This window comes from Chenopodium album, chromosome 26, assembly GCF_948465745.1.
Source record: "Chenopodium album chromosome 26, dcCheAlbu1.1, whole genome shotgun sequence".
Classification (NCBI taxonomy): Eukaryota; Viridiplantae; Streptophyta; class Magnoliopsida; order Caryophyllales; family Amaranthaceae; genus Chenopodium; species Chenopodium album.
The window spans coordinates 9,671,291-9,690,459 of NC_137859.1; the positions used below are offsets into that span (position 1 = coordinate 9,671,291).

The 19,169-nt window shown below is 36.1% G+C and overlaps 3 protein-coding genes and 1 pseudogene across 4 annotated transcripts; 3 read left to right on the forward strand and 1 right to left on the reverse strand.

Moving 5' to 3' along the window:
- The first annotated feature begins 462 nt into the window (after positions 1-462).
- On the forward strand, positions 463-6,323 carry LOC145618423 (protein RDM1-like). The gene is made up of 3 exons (XM_081673191.1): positions 463-608; positions 4,433-4,629; positions 5,717-6,323. Exons 2-3 carry the CDS (start codon positions 4,476-4,478, stop codon positions 6,082-6,084), a joined length of 522 nt encoding a protein of 173 aa, XP_081529317.1. The 5' UTR covers positions 463-608; positions 4,433-4,475; the 3' UTR covers positions 6,085-6,323.
- Positions 1,198-3,293, forward strand: LOC145618407 (uncharacterized). Its single transcript, XM_081673179.1, has one exon. It carries the CDS (start codon positions 1,263-1,265, stop codon positions 2,952-2,954), a length of 1,692 nt encoding a protein of 563 aa, XP_081529305.1. The 5' UTR covers positions 1,198-1,262; the 3' UTR covers positions 2,955-3,293.
- Positions 6,324-7,378: 1,055 nt separating the features above from the next.
- LOC145617924 (uncharacterized) lies at positions 7,379-12,990 on the forward strand. The gene is made up of 10 exons (XM_081672693.1): positions 7,379-7,792; positions 8,718-9,059; positions 9,415-9,487; positions 9,594-9,706; positions 9,896-9,980; positions 10,113-10,185; positions 11,057-11,112; positions 11,669-11,734; positions 12,273-12,338; positions 12,449-12,990. The coding sequence occupies exons 1-10, from the start codon at positions 7,611-7,613 to the stop codon at positions 12,530-12,532; spliced, it is 1,140 nt and encodes a 379-aa protein (XP_081528819.1). The 5' UTR covers positions 7,379-7,610; the 3' UTR covers positions 12,533-12,990.
- Positions 12,991-13,230: 240 nt separating this feature from the next.
- On the reverse strand, positions 13,231-18,414 carry LOC145618059 (putative LRR receptor-like serine/threonine-protein kinase At5g48740; annotated as a pseudogene). The gene is made up of 16 exons (XR_014107840.1): positions 18,118-18,414; positions 17,286-17,834; positions 16,754-17,205; positions 16,555-16,672; positions 16,408-16,476; positions 16,256-16,324; positions 16,105-16,173; positions 15,944-16,015; positions 15,772-15,840; positions 15,462-15,694; positions 15,151-15,356; positions 14,910-15,036; positions 14,745-14,813; positions 14,480-14,669; positions 14,253-14,388; positions 13,231-13,684 (listed from the first exon to the last, which is right to left on the reverse strand). The product of XR_014107840.1 is annotated as a putative LRR receptor-like serine/threonine-protein kinase At5g48740 (transcript).
- Between the last annotated feature and the right edge of the window lie 755 nt (positions 18,415-19,169).

The window sequence follows — 19,169 nt, forward strand, 5'->3', positions numbered from 1 at the left end:
ATAAAAAGAAGTAAAAGTACATTGAAATAATAAATTTACATGGGGTTTGTAAAATAATAGAGAGGGAAAGTAATAAAATAACATGAAAAATAAAATTTTATATGGGGAGTTTGCACAAATATTGTTGCAAATTGGTGGGTGTTTAAATGCAAACGGGTCAATCTTTTTGGGACTAAAATTAGGTCAAATGGGTTGTTCTTCCGGAGACGGAGGTATTATAAAATACAAGTTTTAAATGGCTATAATTTGCAGATTTTCGAGAACATTAAATTTAAATTTTGAAATTTATAAATTTGATAACTCATTTTACTTTTCTAATGCCAAGTTTTCATTGTTTGTCTATAGGTATTTCCATTTATGGGGTTTGAGTCCCTTTGTAAAAGCTGTCAAAAAAAAAAAAAAAAAAAAAAAAAAAAGTTGATTGTTGGCATTTAAGGGAAAAAAAAAAAAAAAAAAAAAAAACCGTAGCCCTATTTGTCCTCCTTTCTCACTCTCACTCTCACTCTCACTCTCACTCTCACTCTCCCCGTCTCCCGTTGAAGCTCACTCCACCGTTTTCATAGAGGCGCCTTCTGATATTTCAATCCTCCATTGACGCAGCTTCTGAGGTAATTCGTTGTTTCTTTTTGTAATCATCATGTTAATTTCACAATCAAGGGTTAATCGTTTATCTAATTTAATTATCGGTATAGTAAATTTTGGGTTCTTATGTTGGTTCTAATTACTAGCGAATGAAGAATATTATGAGCCTAATTTGATAATTGAATCAATATGCCTTTTCTCCCTGAAATTATGTGATTTTTTTGAGCTTGATTTAGTAATTAAATCAAATTCTGTTGCTAATGTGTTGCAGAACCCTATAATGTTTGGATTGAACTATAAAAGTGTGCCTCTTCTCTCTCTCCTGCCCTGAAAATTACATATGAAATGAGAATTAAAATAAGTGTTTATATGTTGTTTTTAGTTGTATTATGATTTGCATGATTTTGGCTGTATTAAGGTTGGGTGAGAAATGATACATTTTGAAGAAAGCTTAAAAAAGCTATGAGAAGTTTTACTAGATTGATGATTCAGGGTTTGAATATGGTACTTGAAATTTAATTGGGTTTGCTAATTATGACCTATTATTTAGGAATTTCGGCCGCAAAGTTTTCTGGGTTATTGCTGCACTGTGAAGCATACCGGTCCTCGGTTCCTCTTTCTCTTTTCTTTCTTTCTTTTCTTGTTTTTCACAGCTCATTGCAAAAAACCCGTTTAGAATAATGCTTTCGTGTCGCAAAATTGCCAAGTGTGTTGTGTGTTTTTGGCCTCGGGAAGCTGTACATTTGTATGGTGTTTATCAAAACATTAGCAGCTATAGACGTCCAATTAGTGCTTCCTTTTGCACTTTCCCGGAGTCTTCTACTGCTGCTGATACCCTTAATGCTGTTGAGTCACCTGAGCTACCTAATTGGATTAAGTTTTGTGAACATGAAGACCCTTCTGTTGTGGAATCGGATGATTTTGTTTTACCCATAATTGCTGAATGGGCTGACACCCAAACGCTACATGTTGACCATAGCAAGTATGTCAAACACATGGTAGGTGAAATTGTGGATAGTGATGTCAATAGGTTGGCCGAAGTTATAAAGGGACAGTCTGAGTCACCCAATGCTGTTGGCTATGCTCTTGCTGAGTGTGGGCAAATTGATTTATCTGAGAGCTTGGTGGAAAAGATTTTACAGAGATTTCGTAATGACTGGATCCCTGCATTTGGGTTTTTTAAATGGGCCAAAGATCAAACAGGTTATATGCCCACGGAGAAGTGCTACAATATGATGGTTGATATATTGGGGATGTCAAGGAAATTTGAATTAATGTGGGAGTTGATCGACGAGATGCACAAATTGGGAGGATTAGTTTCAATTGTCACAATGAGTAAGGTTATGAGAAGGCTTTCTAAAGCTAAGAAATATGATGATGCTGTTGAGACATTTAAGAAATTGGAGCACTATGGCATGATCAAAGACACTACAGCATTGCACATAATAATGGATACCTTGGTGAAAGAAAAGAATGTTGAGCGTGCTCAGGAAGTATTTTTGGAGTTTAAGGATGAAATAGCTCTGAATTGTCACACTTTCAATATCTTGATCCATGGTTGGTGCAAGGCTAGGATATATAATGAAGCACGAAAAATAATGGAGGAGATGGAGAAGCATGGCTGTCTCCCTGATGTGGCTTCATATACTTGTTTTGTTGAGTCATATTGCCAAGAGAAAAATTTTCGGAAAGTTGATGAAATTTTAAATGAAATGCAGCATAAGGGTTGCCCCCCTAATGTCGTGACTTATACTATTTATATGCTTGCTTTAGGGAAAGCTAAAGAGATAAACGAATCCTTGGAAATTTATCAAAAAATGATGCAAAATGGTTGCGTCCCTGACTCAAGCTTCTATAGTGCCTTGATTTTTATCCTGAGCAATTCTGGAAGGTTTATGGATGCATGTGATCTCTTCTATGATATGTCAAAACAAAATGTCGCCCCTGATGTCTTGACATACAATACCATGATATCTTCTGCCTGTGCTCATTCAAAAGAAGAATATGCTTTTGAGTTACTCAAAGAAATGGAGGAGAAGTCTTGTAGACCTAATCTTCAGACTTTTATACCATTGCTGAAAATGTGCTGTGTGCAAAAGAGAATGAAGGTCCTCAAGTACTTGCTAGATTACATGTTTTTGAAAAATATTAGTGTTGATTTCTCAACATATTGCCTTCTTGTGGATCGGCTATGTAAGAGTGGGAAACTGGAGCATGCCTGTTCTTTTGTTGAACTAATGACCTTGAAGGGAATGGTTCCTAAGGATAACACGTACCAGTTGTTGATGGAAAAACTTGAGCAGAAAGGCATGGTGAAAGCAAAGCAGCAGATTGAAAGTTTAATGTTGAAGGCAGAAGTATCACCCACATAGTAGGACTTTTGGTTTCCGATGATGGTTGCAATTTTGAGTTTTGTGACTAGGGAAGAATTTGGTAGCAGAACTCATTCCAAGTTTCTGCCTTCTCCATTTTTTGCGTATTGTGATTTGTGACGTGATTATATGTAAGATATTGCTAGTTTTAGCTCTTCAAATGCCAAAGAAGCATTGCTGAAGAGAGAGTCTAAGGTAGAATGGTTTTACTCTCTGACAAGGGTTTTTATTTGCTGTAATGTTCTTGAGTTTCTTTTTAGTCTGATGAGTTCCCATGGAACTACTCAAGCTGTTTGTTTTTAGTTCTTCATTGGTGCTACCATGGCTCATTGTCTCAATTTGTCATTTGTTGCATCGAGTTCTTGTATTATCAATAACCCTTGTCTAGTATTGGTTTATTAGAGAGACAGTGTACTAATGCCAGCCATTAACTTGTTAAAAATTATGTCCATGGTATTATAGCAAAAATAGAAAAAGAAGGAAGTCTGGCGTAGTGGCCTGTTTCATGAATCTTGATAGTTCTTTCTCGGTTTTTCCTTGCCATCCCTTAATATCTTTTGTCTGTTTTCTGATCTACTTCTCCCCTATTCTATTTTAGATATTCAGTGGTTTGCGTATTAAATTGGATATTGCTCTCCATAAAAAACCGAGAGGCCTTATTCCACCAAAACAATTGCATGCACCTTCTCTGTTGGTCTGGCACTAGTTCAACTGCCATTCCTTACTTTAATATGGTGGTCAAATTTGACCACCAATCTGTCAACCATGACTTGAGAATAAAATTCTTATTATTGACAATTTGAGCAGACAAGTTTAGCTACATGTGTTATATTAGGAATCTTGATTCTTTTAATTTTTTGGTGGTGGAAAGAGCTTTGGTGTAATGGTAGTGGTTTTTTTGGGGGAGGGATTTAGTTGTGTTGGCAGTAAGATGGCTGATATTATATGTTGCCTTCTTGTTGTAGTACAAGTTTGGGATGGTATATATTTTTGATCTTTCAGTGGGTGATAAGACTGATGAAACAAGTTTGGGAATGATGATACTGATGATTAGGGACAGCTGTTGGACATTTGAAATATTGTACTTCATGTCATATTCTTGAAAGTGAGCAAAATTTAAGTGCAGATGCGGCAACAACATTTGAATTCATGTGAAGAAATTGAGCCAGTTTGAGAGAGTGTGGTTTGGGGATAGTATAGGATTGATAAAATTCTTTTGAAAAGTTCGAGTGCAGGTGCAGCAACAATTTTGGATTCATGTGCAGGCATAATTGGATCAAATTCTGTCCAGAAGAGTGAATTGATGGGTGGGTATGGAGAAAAGAGCAAAATTTTGCCCAATCAACTCTCTAATAATCACCTCCTATATCGCATTCTAGCATTGTCAATGAGTGATAAATAATCTCTGCAAACATTATTTTAATGTTCTATCATATATCTAGTGTCTGATTGAAGACTGCCTCTATTGTTGGAACCAGATTGAACTAAGCAATACCCGTGTTCCAATTTGGATATCTATCAATGGCGAAAAGGCCAATTCCATGGGATGATCAGGTAGATCTTGTGTCATCAGATGATGAAGCAGCAGATATGGAGGCAGATGATGGTGCCTCTGACCAAAAGCCTGACATCGATGCTCTTAGTTGTCAACCTGGCGAAGAAAAAGATTCTGAAGGTACATGATTCCTTGTAACCTTTTATATTTTGGTGGATGAACAATTCTTGGTTCCTCCCTAAGGTTTGAATTCTGCTTGATGGTGGGCCTTGATGGCCTTTATTCTTGTATTATGTCTTTTTGGCAAATGATCCCTGGTTGATGATTTAGTTAATATAGTAGTAGTGGTATATAAGTTAACTGTAAAGTAAAGTCATAACAATACATAATTTTATATGCCAATTATTATTTTGCCCTTAGTCCCTTGCAATTTTTCTAAAAAATTAATGGCTATCTACTGGCCCTCCACTAAATGCTGCATGCTATCAGCAAAAGCACCAAAGGTCACTGAAATCTGCCAGTCACTACCACGCTTCTAATAAATCTTGCCTAATTCTAGTATATGTTTCTGATAACCTAACTCTTTTCTTGAACAATTGAGTTCTTTTTATCATCATCAACTTAGTCTCACCTCTTTCTTGTCAAAGTTAACTATTTCTCTTCATTTCATAAGGGTTTTACTTGAACTTTGATCTTATAACTGAAGCCATTGAATATTTTTAGCATGGGATGGTGAGGTCATGAAGTAAATGAGGTTGGGAGGGCGGAGCCCAAAACTGTTGTCAATTGCACTAAGACGGAAAGTGGTAAAAATTAGATTAGGAACATTATTTCTTACTTCCCAAAGATCTGAAGTTGATTTCAAGATTTTTAAAGAATTTAGGCTATGTATTGGCCCGATGAACATTTTAAGAGGAAGAGAAAGCCATTGAATAACTGTTCTGTCATAGAACATACTTGGTGCAAAGTGGAGGTCTTTTTTGAGGCAAGAGTTTCTGATTTCAAATGAGAGGGAACTGAAGAAAGAGAGGTGATTGTTATTCAAGAGGTGATTGTTATCACTAGATGTATATTCTGAGTTTTTGAGAGATTAATAAAACTTATTTATTGAAAATGTCTGAAGTCTTTAATTCTTATCTCTCCCGGCACGGCCTTTTAGATATTTCTCTACACACATTTAACATTTAATATTATTGTCTGTGGTATGATCTGTTGTATATTTATGATTGCAGCTGCTGATATCTATATTGTGCTTCACATTGTGCAGGTGCCATGGTGAGAAGGGCAAAATTATACCAGGAGTACATGAAAAAGGTCCCCATTCCATGCCAACGTGGATCAGTCATACTGTGTAATTCTTGGATGGGATTAGCCAAATCAATCAAGGAGCTATATGGGCAGCCACTGCACTACCTCACAAACACTCTCTTAAAACAGTGGGATCAAGCAAGATTTGAAATTGGTGATGATTACCAGCCATTGGACACTGTTATTCATCCTCTTAAAGCAGAAGCAACCATCTGGTTTGTGGAGGAAGTTCATCGCCGCACAGCTTCATACCATCAACTGTCAAAACTCTGGCTGGGTGATCCAATGCACCATGCTTATGTAGATGCTATCTTCCCAAAAATATGACATTTGGTACTTCTAGCTTGTTGGTAATGCTGTGCTTGCACTTGGTGTATTAAGTATAGTTGTCCTGTACACGAATGTGAATTCTCTGTGCTGACTTTGGTGAAGAAGTGTATGCTGCTGCAGGACTTGCAAAATTAGGTTTTGCTTCTGAAGTAACCTGCATGGCTGACATCTGGTTTTGCATGGTCTTGTTACTTCCCCTTCTTTCAGTGCATGTCTAGTTACTCATCTTATTCGGATATTCTCCCTCCAACACGATAGTGTATTTAGCTAGTATTGTGACAATTAAATCTGGATGAAAGTAATACGAGTATTACTGTGGTTGATGAAACGTCAAATGAGTCGTAGTGAACCTCAACGGAAAGACATAAAAACATAATAAAATAAACCCATCGAGACCCGTAACTTCGGGTGTAGCCGTGTAGGGGTGCAGCATGTTGAGTAAAGCGCCCCCCTTAAATAATGTAAAAAAGTTTGGCGCCCCCCTTAATAAATGTAAAAAAGTTTGGCTTTGGCATGTTGAATGCTGTATAGACAGGCTAATTCATGCATATGAACTAGGCAAGAATGATTATTATTATTATTTCATGAATTCTAAAATTAAAATCTGTAAAGAATAAACAAGTGAAAGTTGACTCGTATAATCGACTTTATACTCGTATATAGGAATGATGGTGGCAAGCATAAGGAGCAATTGAGCTAGGATAAAAACAACACAACATCGTAAAACAAGGTATGAAACATACTACATTGAAATGTAATGGGTTTATAGGTGCAGACGTGCAGTAATATCCTTAAAAATAATTCCTTCAAAAAAATCTCCTTAAAAATAATACTAGTACTTGTATATAACAATTCTTTTCAAAATTAATATTTTTTTTTGTGCAAACGAGGGGCTAAAATTAATATGATTAATGTATCACAAACGATATATTTTCCTAATAATTTAACTAATACGAGAGTGAGGAATAGCTCAAGTGGTTAGAGCTCCCCTCCTGATTAAAAAAAAAAATTTTTCTCATCACTCGCCCTTACGGCTCTCTAAAAACACACACACACACAAAAAAACAAAAACTAACTAAATACCATATTTAAAATTGAAACTTGAACGTGATGATGCAAAATAATATCGTATGTCGTAACAAGTCTATTACCTATATTGAGTTACATTTCTCTAAAAACTTTTACAAGTATATTTTAAAAACCGAGCATAACTCAAGAATCATCTAGTTAATTACGCCGTGAAATTACTCGTATGGCCCAATCCTTTCCTATGGTATACAAGTGATTCACACAAACACACTTCCTAGCCTCCTAGGCATATACTTCTGGCCTTCTGCTGATTCCCCAAGACTTCACACTCACTCCCCCCACAAAAGTTACAAACTTCCCAAAGAAATACTTGTCGTCAATTAACGTGGTGATCCAATTCTTGTCTTTTACACCCCATTATTGAATGATTTTGAGTGTTGCTGAATTCTTCTGACTGACAACTGATTAACTGAGAAGCACATTTAGGAGAAAGAATGTCGTCAATGGCGACGCTTTTCTCTCACTACCCTTCTCTTAGCCCTCCTTTAGCAATCTCCCATGTCTGTAAACCACGTTTTCTGAAGCTTTCAAGCTGCTTCAATGGCGTTCATGGTGCTTTTCCTCGCAAAAGGGTGCTTCTTTATGCTACCCATTTCTCCAAATATTCATGTTTTCGGTATATTTCTTCCTTCTTTTCTCTATTTGTTGCCTTTTGTGTTAAAATCTTTGTTGGGTAATTGCATATATCATAGATATTGATTTTGATAGTTTATTGAGCTCAAATTGTAGGAATGGTTAATTTTGAGGAAATTGGTAGCCTTAGATTTGTAAAATTATGTTATTGATTGGCAGTTGATATTGGTGAGTGTTTTTGATAGCTTGGTATCAATGGTCTTTTGTTTTGTGGTGTATAGGGTGCCACGAAGGGCATTAATATAGACGGGATTTGATTTCGAGTCTTGGTTAATGGGTACTACACTACTACCCCTAAGTCTTTAATTAGATAAGCTAATTGGTATCCACACAAATGGTCTTTTGTTGCTGATACATCTTCACATATTGCTAATTATGAATGTGAGCTTAATTTTGCACAATGATGTGGATATGTGCCCAAGGCACAAGGTTCCATACATGATCATGTATCGAGCCAAAGCCCACTTGCTTATTGTTGTGAACCGAACGCCTCAATTCTATCCTTAACCAATCGTCATTGAATAGAATGGCTCACTTTGGGCATTAACTTAAAAGTACTTTTGATATGGTAATATTAAGTCATACTAATTAATAATCTAATTGCCTTAAATACAATTTGCACATTGCATAAATATGAATGACTTGGCATTGGAACTTGTCATCTGTATTGTTGGTTGAAGTATGCCCTGGTGTGAGGTCCTCTAAGTGATTTGTGGAAGGATAAGAGTTATGAGTACTTGTGGAGTATCATTCAGTTTCCTCATATTTTGCATGACATATGATATATGTGTTCAGTGTTTTGTCTTATCGGTGGAATACTTTCTCTGTGTTAAAAAAAAAGGAATACTTTCTCAAAGTATCATATTCATACATTATGCTGCGTAACTTGTGTTGCTTGACACCAACAGTGTCAGAAGTTTTCAGCCAGAAGATGCAGGGGTTGATGATGCCGCAAACACTGGCAAATCCTTGAATGAAGGTGTAAAGTTGAATGAGGAGTTGTTCAAAGGTCAGCAAGATAGTGGGAAAGGCAGTTCATTTTTGGCAAGATTGGCAATTGGTCTTGGAGTGGTTGCAACTGTCGCCTTCTTGTCTATTGGTTTCAAGCAGCAAAATTTGGGAACTTCCCTTGGAATTGAAATCCAACGTCTGTCTGATATTTCATCGTCTTCAAGCTTGGCCGCATCATCTGTTGGCTTCTCTTTTAAAGCATTTGGTTACAGAGTTTTACTTCCACAGTATGCTCCAGGGTATGTGTCATATCAATCATTGAACCTTACATTAACTGTTAAGTGGAGCCTTTGATTTGTCTGTTTGTTCAAAAGAGAGAAGATGGTGTAATGTAATTTTTTTGATGGCATAACTCATTCACTCTATAATTTGTTTGGTTTGTGAAAGTACTCACCATTTAAGGATAGAGCTTATATTGAACCAAGAGTAAAATTATACAAGCATGTCATTGCATCATGTTGCTTAAACACTTTATTTCAATGCTATTTTACTTTTCCTCTTTTGACATTACATCATGTTTTTCAATTTGCACCTATTGCTTTCTGCAATGTAGATGATATGTAAAAACTAAAATCTATAGAATTACAACAACAGGTGGATCTACTTCTTGTTGCTCATGGCTGCTGGATGTGGACTTTTCATCAGTGAAGAGGCTTTAAATATATGGGTCTGTCCTTTCTGCTGGTACTTCTGTTTCACAAACTCCAATGTTTGTTTTGTGTCTCAAAGCTATTTTCATGTTTGCATTGGTTGACTGAATGTGTGAGATATAGGTAGGCATAACATTGGCACGAAAATTATGTTTGGATGGTACATGGCAATCCTTTGCTGCATCATTCTCCAGTAATGCGCCATATATAATCTCTACAGTTTTATGGGTATACTGGTTAGTGGCTATTAAGTTATTTATTTATTTATTTATTTATTATTATTATTATTATTATTATTATTATTATTATTATTATTATTATTTAATGCTGTTTATGTATTAACAGATTTCCCAGGGAAAAAATAAATTCTCCTTCCATGACTTTTTCCGCTCTTAGTTAAACTCACGAAACCTTCTTTTCTTTAGGGGAGTTTGCATCAGTGATATGATACCATTTTACGTTGGGAAGCTATTTAAGCAATCTGGAGCTTCTGATGATTTGTGTTCAAAGGTTTGCTCTTCATCCATTATTCCAAAACCTATGCAACTGGATTGAGCCCTAAAGCCTAAACTTTCCTAGGTCTCCTCATCTTTTTCCTTGCGTTTATTTTCCTGTATTTTAATATTCTTTCGATAAATGCAGTTAGGAGTTAGCAAAGAGAAGGCGATGAACATTACACAAGCTGTTCAAAGATATGGAAATCTTAGTGGCTTCGGTAAATATTCTGAACTTGCTTGTCATTTTCTTCTACTTATTTTGTGGTTTTATTATCATGTCCTCTATTTTAGAGTAGCCCATTATCATGTATAAATGCCAACAAGGAGATTTAGTCACAGGTTTGATCTTGCTTGATGTACTGGCATAGATGAGGGTAGTTTGAGTTTTCTGTTTCATAAAAAAGTGTTCTTGCTCCTCTTGCTTAGGACTTTTGATAAGCCTAGTATCTTATTTCCTTTGGGGCCTTTGAATGCCCTGTTATATGATCTTTGTACCGTGGGATAACGCAGAGAGATTGTCTTTCTACAAGTTTTTTTAGGCATTGACTAGCTTATCCTATGTTTTATAATTTTGAGCTTATATTGTTATTATATTAGATCATTATACAGCTTGCTTTATTTGGGTGCTAGAATTCCTGTAATGCTCTATGAATGCTAGTGGTTTGGGTAAAAGAGCCTCTTTGCAATTTTGTAGGCAAGGTTGTGTCATCTAACATTCTAGCCTACCTTTAAGATTTGATGAGTCCTTGTAGCTATAGTATGGTTATATATATATGAATGGGAAGTAGAACATAAAAAAACAAAATAAAAAATGATAACACCCTTAATACCTCTACTTTGATGCACACCGCTTTTCTTTGGTTGCTGTTCTAATAACCCTCACAAAAGCTTTTGTTGTTGTTCAAGATTTTTTATTTATTTTTTAAATTTTTTTTATAAGAATTAATTTAGTTTTCTGGAATGCAATCTTTCTCATTTATCTATTATAATTATTACCTAGTCCTGTTTCCCTTAATGTCATATATGCAGCTTGTCTAGCATTTGGAATGATTAACTGACTATTTATGTATTACATTTTCCCTAATACAGTTGAACGATTCTCTCTTGGAGTCAGAAATCCAACAGCATTCCTTGCAGGAGCCATGGTTAGAGTTCATTACTCCTTCAGAAACCCTTTGTATTTATTTTTTTGGTGACCCAAGCGTTACTGCTAACTGTCACATCCTCTTGAAGTTTAATTTTAATACTTCACTATTGCTTGCAATCTTCCACAAGGATGAATTTTCTTTATTAGATGTGCAATTGATTAAAATAGATGCAAAAACTGAAATTAGGTTATAGCAAGGAGTCCTTTTCTTTCTTTCAGCAATTGATTGAAGTATGTCGAATTCAACACTATTTCACCGAACAGTGACATGCCCCCATCCCCAATAATCCCAACCCAGACACACAAAATAAAAGAACAGAACTATGTTACCATAACCCAAGGCTTTATTGCAGTTTCTAGTTTCTACTAGTTACCTGTACATCATCTCCCTTTGGGGGCCTTTTGGCCACTGCTTTCAGTAGTTTATGGAGTTATGTTATGTCATTGTTAGATTTGTTACTGCTGCTGCTGTTCGTCCCACAATAATAACCTAATATTTTCAGCAACTTGCTGGGCTTAACCATGCTTCTGATTTTGGTTAACATGTAATGCAGGGTATTTCTCCTGAGTGTTTCTTTGTTGGTGTTTGCTGTGGTGGTTTGATCACTCTACCTGTTCAGGTTAGCACAGCTGTCGAATGTTCCTCTTCACTTGTTATTTGCTGCCTACTAAACCATGAATGTCTGTGCATGAAACATATACAGACTTTCCATGGAAATTATTTGCCGTTATGCAATGACTATGACTATCCCTTGCTGATTGAGCTTTAGAAACAGTTCACACCAAGTGACTTTATTTGTCTTGCAAAATCGGGAACATTTACAACCTATTTGGTAGGGAGCGATATATGGTGATAATGCTAATGATATATTATGTAAGGAAAATTCCATGCCAATACCTGAAGTACTGCTGCTCTGTAGTCTATACCCAATATCCCCCTATATATTCTTTTTTTTGCTTCAAAATTTCCATCACCATTTTAGAGGCAATTTTAATGGTAAACTAACTGGTAATGGATAATTTCAAAGTAAAACACATACTTAGAAGTGAGAATTTTCTTGGCATAACTAATTTTCCTGCATAATAGGCCAATAGTGAATAAAATGGCTTCCTTACTGAACTGAGAAGCTAATATTCTGATCTATTTCTGTGCTGCAGTTGGCTATCGGGTTCTTATTAAGAGAACGTCCTCTTTTTGCCTTAGCTACTGTTGCTTCTGTTGTGGTAAGTTATGCCCCAAAACCTCTAAATTTTCTTAGACAAATCAATCTTTAATCTTTTTCCTCTTCCTCTATAATTTATACTTATATTTTCTTTTCTTTCGAACAATGCAGGGTATCTGGACAATATTTCCATACGCTGTTGCTGCTACAACGGCATTGTTTTTCTATTTGCGGCAGAGATACTCTTCTTCATAGGCCTTTTTAGAATTGAAGTATCAACTACTTTTCGTGGGCTTGAAAACGCCGAGCCCATACAATCTTCCCTGGCATATCCGGACTACAGAATAGCAGAGTGATGCATCTTACATACATGTAAGGTAGTTTGGAGAGCAGATACTTGATGGTAATTCCAATCATTTGTTTAAAATTAATCTCTTAATTATTTTATTCTATCCCTCGTATATATATTGTCTGCTGTAAATGGTGGTATATATATAGCTAGCCTAACTAACACAGAAAGTTTGAATGCAATTATATTCAAGTGATATAGTGAAAATTCTTTACTGTAAATCCATGTATGGGTGGCTAGATAGAAGTCTGAGATTATTAAATTCGGAGATCATGAGATCTGTAAACTTTCTATACTTTACATTTTATGTATAAGAAGAGTGGGTATATCATGCCTTTTCAATGAATAACAATTGGTTATGAAATGAACTTGAGTTGATTAATAAAATGAAAACAATTTCTCCTTCCTCGAGATTTAAAAAATAAAAGCACACTCACTTGAGCGTTGAGCATAGCTCAACATCTTCAAAAATGGTGTTAAATAGCATAAGTTGGCTGTTGGGTATAGAAGGATAGAGCGAAGTAGCTAGTGTCATCAATGTTCATACTGAAACCAAGTATCTTCATTCTTGACAGTTTGTCGGAAAAACAATCAAAATCGGGTATTTTATTTTTCACTATACGTAACATATCTCCTCTTGTATCCTAATAAGGTATACGAAGTACTTCTTAAGCTCTTTTACAATATGTGCTATCTTACAATATCCTTAAGCCGGACATAATTATGCATCTGTTCAAACCATTGCCATAAATTATTAAATTTAGCTCTCAAACATAAGTTCAAAACTGATGTATTAATATGCATGAAAGTATTCTGTTGCATCATTAACTGTCAAGCTCTTAATTAGCTTGTCCATTTGAAGCAAGATATGCAAGCTGAAGGCTGTAGGCTTCTTTAAGTTCCTGTAGTACCTCACCCATAGTAGGCCTGATGGACACATCTCTTTCAACACACCTTGAAGCGATAGTAGCTGCCTTCCTCATACTCTCCATGTCATAGTCTCGCACTAGATTATCATCCACTACCTCAAACATTCCTGCTTGCAAAAATGGTTTTGCCTGTACATAATAACCATTCAAGGTGCATTAGATTCAGTCATTAGGCAGTAAGATGTCAGAGATAAGATGCATTGTCAATTAGGTCAGTCAGAGGGCTCAGGTTCAGTATTTATTGGTTAGGGGTCGAAAAGTGTTGAATCTTAATTTGTTCACATCTGCTGAATCCTAGGAGTTGCATTTGCTGTATGAATTTTCCTACTTTTTTTATTATAGGAGAACATTAATTGCTTATGTGCTGATAGCTAAAACAGAAGAAATTGAGGATAATCAGGTTAGCATTCAACATTGAGTGCCTTGACCAGGTCCATAAGGTTTCTCCCTTTGCTACTCAAACTCTTCAAACCACCTCAAATACTTGTCTTGGATTTCGATACTTACATTAACTTTGTTCTGCTTTTTGGCTAAGTTTTGGGTCTGGTGCTGATGCAAGTGACAGACTATTAACTAGCTCAGTAAGGATTAAGGATATGAAGTGAAACTTCACTATGATACAAAGAAAGCCTATAAATGTCTAGTATAAGGAGCAACAAAATTTATAACTAGATAAGATACAGTAGTTAGTGTGTACCCATAAAACCAAGTTGAAGGACTCTGGATTTCCAGATCCACGGGTAAATGGTTCACGGCCACAAATGAGCTCCAAAAGAACGACTCCAAAACTATAGATATCACTTTTTTCAGTTAACTGTAACGTAGAATAGTATCTGTATGAACAAAACAAGATCAAATTAGTGAATACATTATAACAATCGATAACTAATACAAGTATTATGAAAGGACAAGTTCAAAACTCACTCAGGATCAAGATATCCAGTAGTTCCCTTTACAGTGGTAGTTACATGGGTTGCCTCTGCTTCTGTTAATTGCTTAGACAGGCCAAAATCAGCAACTTTAGCATTCATCTGTGCATCGAGAAGTATGTTACTGCACTTGATATCCCTGTGTATTATTCTAGGTTCGCTCCCATTGTGCAGATAGTGCAAACCTACAAATATTGTGGTCCGTGAACTGGTGTAATTTTTTCAAATTATTATTATTTTTTCCGGAAACTATGATATACCTTTAGCAGCATCAATGCCAATTTTAAGTCTCCGAACCCAGTTCAGGGTGAATTTCTTACTGTTTGAACCTGATCATGGCCAAGTGAAAGAGTTAGTTATTCAAAGACCAATGAAAAAACAAATTTTGCATACTCTTAATAAGCTGTTTGATGTTGCTGCCATACCATATAGGCTGTCAGCTAGTGATCCACCAGGCAAATATTCATAAACCAGTATCTGCTGCTTTGATTCATGACAGAACCCTTCCAAAGATACCAAGTTCTGATGTCTAATTTGTGATAGTAGATGAACCTAAAAACAGATCCAAACCTCATTTATAAGCAACTCTACTGTTAGTAGTTAGAATATTGTATATGCAGCAAGTATGAACTAAAGAATTCAGACTGTTCCCGTTAGATATTGAACCTCGTTAACAAAGGAATCAGCCCCAAGTTGAGTCTTATCAGATCGAACTTTCACAGCTACCATCTTTCCATCAGGGAGCTTCCCAAGGTAAACAGATCCAAAACTCCCTTGCCCAATTACATCCTTAAAGTTATTTGTTGCTTTTTTAATTTCTTTGTAAGAAAAGACTCTAGCTGCATTCCAATTTCTGATTTCAGCTTCTTCCTCTGAGCATTACAGTAGAATACCCATGTTAGGGTGAAGACATGGCATTCATAATAGCATTAGAACTGAAGTACTGTAATAGGAGCTCAGAATCAAATTGTGCTTACTTGATATGTTATTTAACATTGGTGTTTTCTTTCTCACATATAAGAACACAGACAAACCAATTAAAATAACCAAACATATGCTTCCGATAACTGCACCAAGTATGATGGCTATATGTGCATGCGCCCTGTGCTTCCTTTCAGGAATTACAGTAAATTGAGGTGCCTCGATTGGAGCTTCTCCTGAACTGTTACATCCTGATGTAGAGAAAGACAGGCACAAATTTCCTGATATCCTGAGCCACAATTAAGGTTAATGGTGTGTTTTTAACCAGCCGATGAACTAGAGAACTAAGGCATCATCAAATCCTACCTGAGAATCAAATTCTCTTTCTTCAAAGAGTGCGGAAGAGGCCCTCTTAATTTATTGTTTTCCAGGTCTCTGAAAGATGGCCTCATTTTGTTTAGAGATTATACACACAAAGATGGAATCCTAGGGGGAGTAATACGAATCACAACAATATATGCTAGATATAATTTCTTACAGTAGACGGAGTTTCTTTAAAGCTCCTAGCTTGTCAGGAACTGTTCCCTGTAAGCTGTTGTTTTTCAAGTCCCTTCAGAAAGAAACCAATTAACAAATTTTAGATGAGTACAGTTACTGAGGCGGTAAGTTTCTATAGTTTAGGACTAACATATGACTCACAGAAGTTGAAGATTCACCAGGTTTTCCAGGTCTGTCCCAAAGGAAGTGAGATCGTTGAAACTCAGATTCCTGCAGGTAGAACTTATTGCAATAAGATATCTATATTCCATACCAGAAACTAAGAAGTTCAATCCAAATCACGCGAGCTTACAGTTGCTCAATGTGTAGCAGACCCTCCAAGTTCTGTATCTTTCCTGCTAGTGATGTATTATGTAAGTCCCTGGGTTATATAGCAAACAAATTTTAACACCAGAAATAAAGCTAAAATGCTGTATGTTTGTATCTTGGTTTTTAAGATCTTACAGTGCTCTAAGATCAAGTAGGTCACCAAAGGCAGGGCTGATAGACCTCAAATTTATACCAGAAAGTTCTCTGCACAAAACACCGACTGTTAGCCAGAGTTAAGACAGAGGGCTTACATTTTTAGCTTCAATCTGTGGCTTCACATACATAGATGTGACAAGATTCCCGTCACAAGTTATATGATTCCATGGTTTTGGAAAGCACGGATCTTCCTCCCATCCCAAATCTAGACCTGTATATTGCTGAATAACCTCAAGAGCTGAAACTGCAAAATCATCCAAACAAACAAAAAAATTCAGAATTTTTAAAAATCATCCTAAATGAAGTAAATGAATAGCAGCATTACCTGTGGTTGAAGAAGTTTCTGGAGGTATATCGACAATCTCAAACACCTCAATAGCGTTAACAAGAGGGTAAAAGCTGATATTTTGGAAGGTAATGTTCAGTCCTCTAACTTGTTTCATAGTGAAGTAGTGAACACTGGACTTTCTGCTATTCACAGTGTAATTCGACTGAATAATTTCTCCATTAGCCAGTATGTTAAACCTGGAGAAAACTGGTACAATCCCTGCAAAGTAGAGTACTATATAGTAGTTTCCAAGCTCATCGAGTGGCAGATCATAAGTCAAGAAGTTTCTTCTCTCCAGCAGTCTGGCGGTTTGCAAAACAGCCAAAGGCGGTACCTCACTCATTGATGGGGCATTGAGGCCAACTCTGGTATACAGAGGAACTGATAGATGAGAGGGGGAGAAGTCTACATCAGGATCCCATACACGATCATATCGATCCAAGGGGTACCTGTTAATGTTAGAAATCGATAAATAAGAGTTACAGGGTACAAGCCTTCAAAGAAATGCATAAGAAAGAAAAGTGTTTACCTAATAGACCCATTGGTATAACCACAGTTTATCCGATAACTCTTCCTCAGAAAGTTCTTCCGAGGACCAACCAAACCGCTATTGTAAGCTACTTGAGGAAGTGGCCGAAGTTCAAGTGAAGATATCACAGGGTTTCCACCATTTGGTATGTGATACAAACAAAATGGTACATAATCCTTAGAAACCGGCCATACAAATTCTTCGGTCCATGGATCAGCCTTCGAGAGGTTTATTGCAGCAGTCATAGCTCTACCTAGGGAGAGAGTGAATGCTGGAGGCCTGGAGCTCTCTTAAGCTTGTCATAGTTCTGATACACAAATTTAGCTCTAACAAGAACTGAAGATGATATGTTTTGCACAGGAAGCTTATAACAATTTCGCGCTCTTGCATCAGGGAAATACCGGACTGAAGTATTCATTGAAGATGTATTGTCAACATAATTTGTAGTAAGTGTTCGACCCACATTGATGTATTCATCATCAGAGATCCATGTTATGTTTAGTGAATCAACATAAGTTGTATTTCCTCCACATGATAAGCTCAGAAAACCTGAAACCAATACATCAGAAGACAGGTTAAACTACTTTGGCTATGACTGTCATTTTAATGTCCACGAGTACATTTTATTCACTTGAACTTATCAGAACTTATTTTGATTGTGAATTAAACTTGGGTAACCGGTAACCCATGTTTTCCCGAACTAAACTTTTATGAACTTATCTTATTTTAATCTTGTTAACCCTTATCTGAACTTATTTTCCTAAAATAAGTGAAAATAAGGCGAACATATATTATATAACAGTCATAAGGAATTAAGGAGGAGAGGAATTACCTTGTTGATCACAGAAAATGACATCCAGTATGCCATTGAAGATGAACAAAACAACCCATAACTCCAACCGCAGCCCCATGATCATCCAAGTGGCCGCGTTCTTAGAGACTGAGACTACAGAGTTTAACAGAATTCATTCAAAAATGATGAACATTAGTTTGAGGAATAAATTAATGAGATAAATGTGTGAAGAAATTGAAAGATATGGTGGTGGTAGTTGTAGTGGAGTGAAGAATTGACAATGGTTGTGATGATGAGAGTAAAAAGGGTTGCTTGTTAGTGGGGTTGGCACCATGCATTGATAGAAGCTTAGAGGTGAGAAAAAAATGAATGCTAAAAAAAAAAGAGAGTTTTAATTATCAAGAGTTTGATTGTTGCAGAAGTATATAGATTATGGCATCATTAAATTATTTATGTAATATGAAGCAAATACAATATAATATAGGTGTATATATGTATTTTGTTGGCTTTGCTTCTAATGCATAGTTTATCATTGTAAAAAGTTATCATTTTTGTATATTTTTAAAAGAACATGAAGAATTGAATGAATGAACCATTATTGTATGTTTGAATTGAAGCCCTGTTACAAATTTCAGATCAGTGTATTTGTTACACTTTTTTTTTTTTTTTTAGGTGCACTTATTCTGGTCTGAATTTTCTAGCGTTGGGCCTAGTATCATATGATTTTTTCTAGTATAGTCTAATCTGCTCGTTTAATTTGATTAAAAGTTACATAAGTATAATACAATTATTATCGAGTGAGATCTTGTTAAATTAATAGATTTTTCTTAATGTATGTGTGCACGCGACTTGCTTGACAATATCCAAAATAAAAAATTTGTGGGTAAAGGTTGAGGACTTGAGGGTATTGACCCAGTGAAATGGGTTGATGGATATGAGCAACATGCATAGTTAATTGGATTGGGCTGGGTTGATGCTTTCAACACTAGCCCAACTTGAGCCTGTTTTCTGAAAGTGGGTCTAGAATGGTTAGGACTTTTAGGGTGGGTTGTGGCCTAGGTTAGAAATTATTTTCAGGAAGTAGGTGGTTA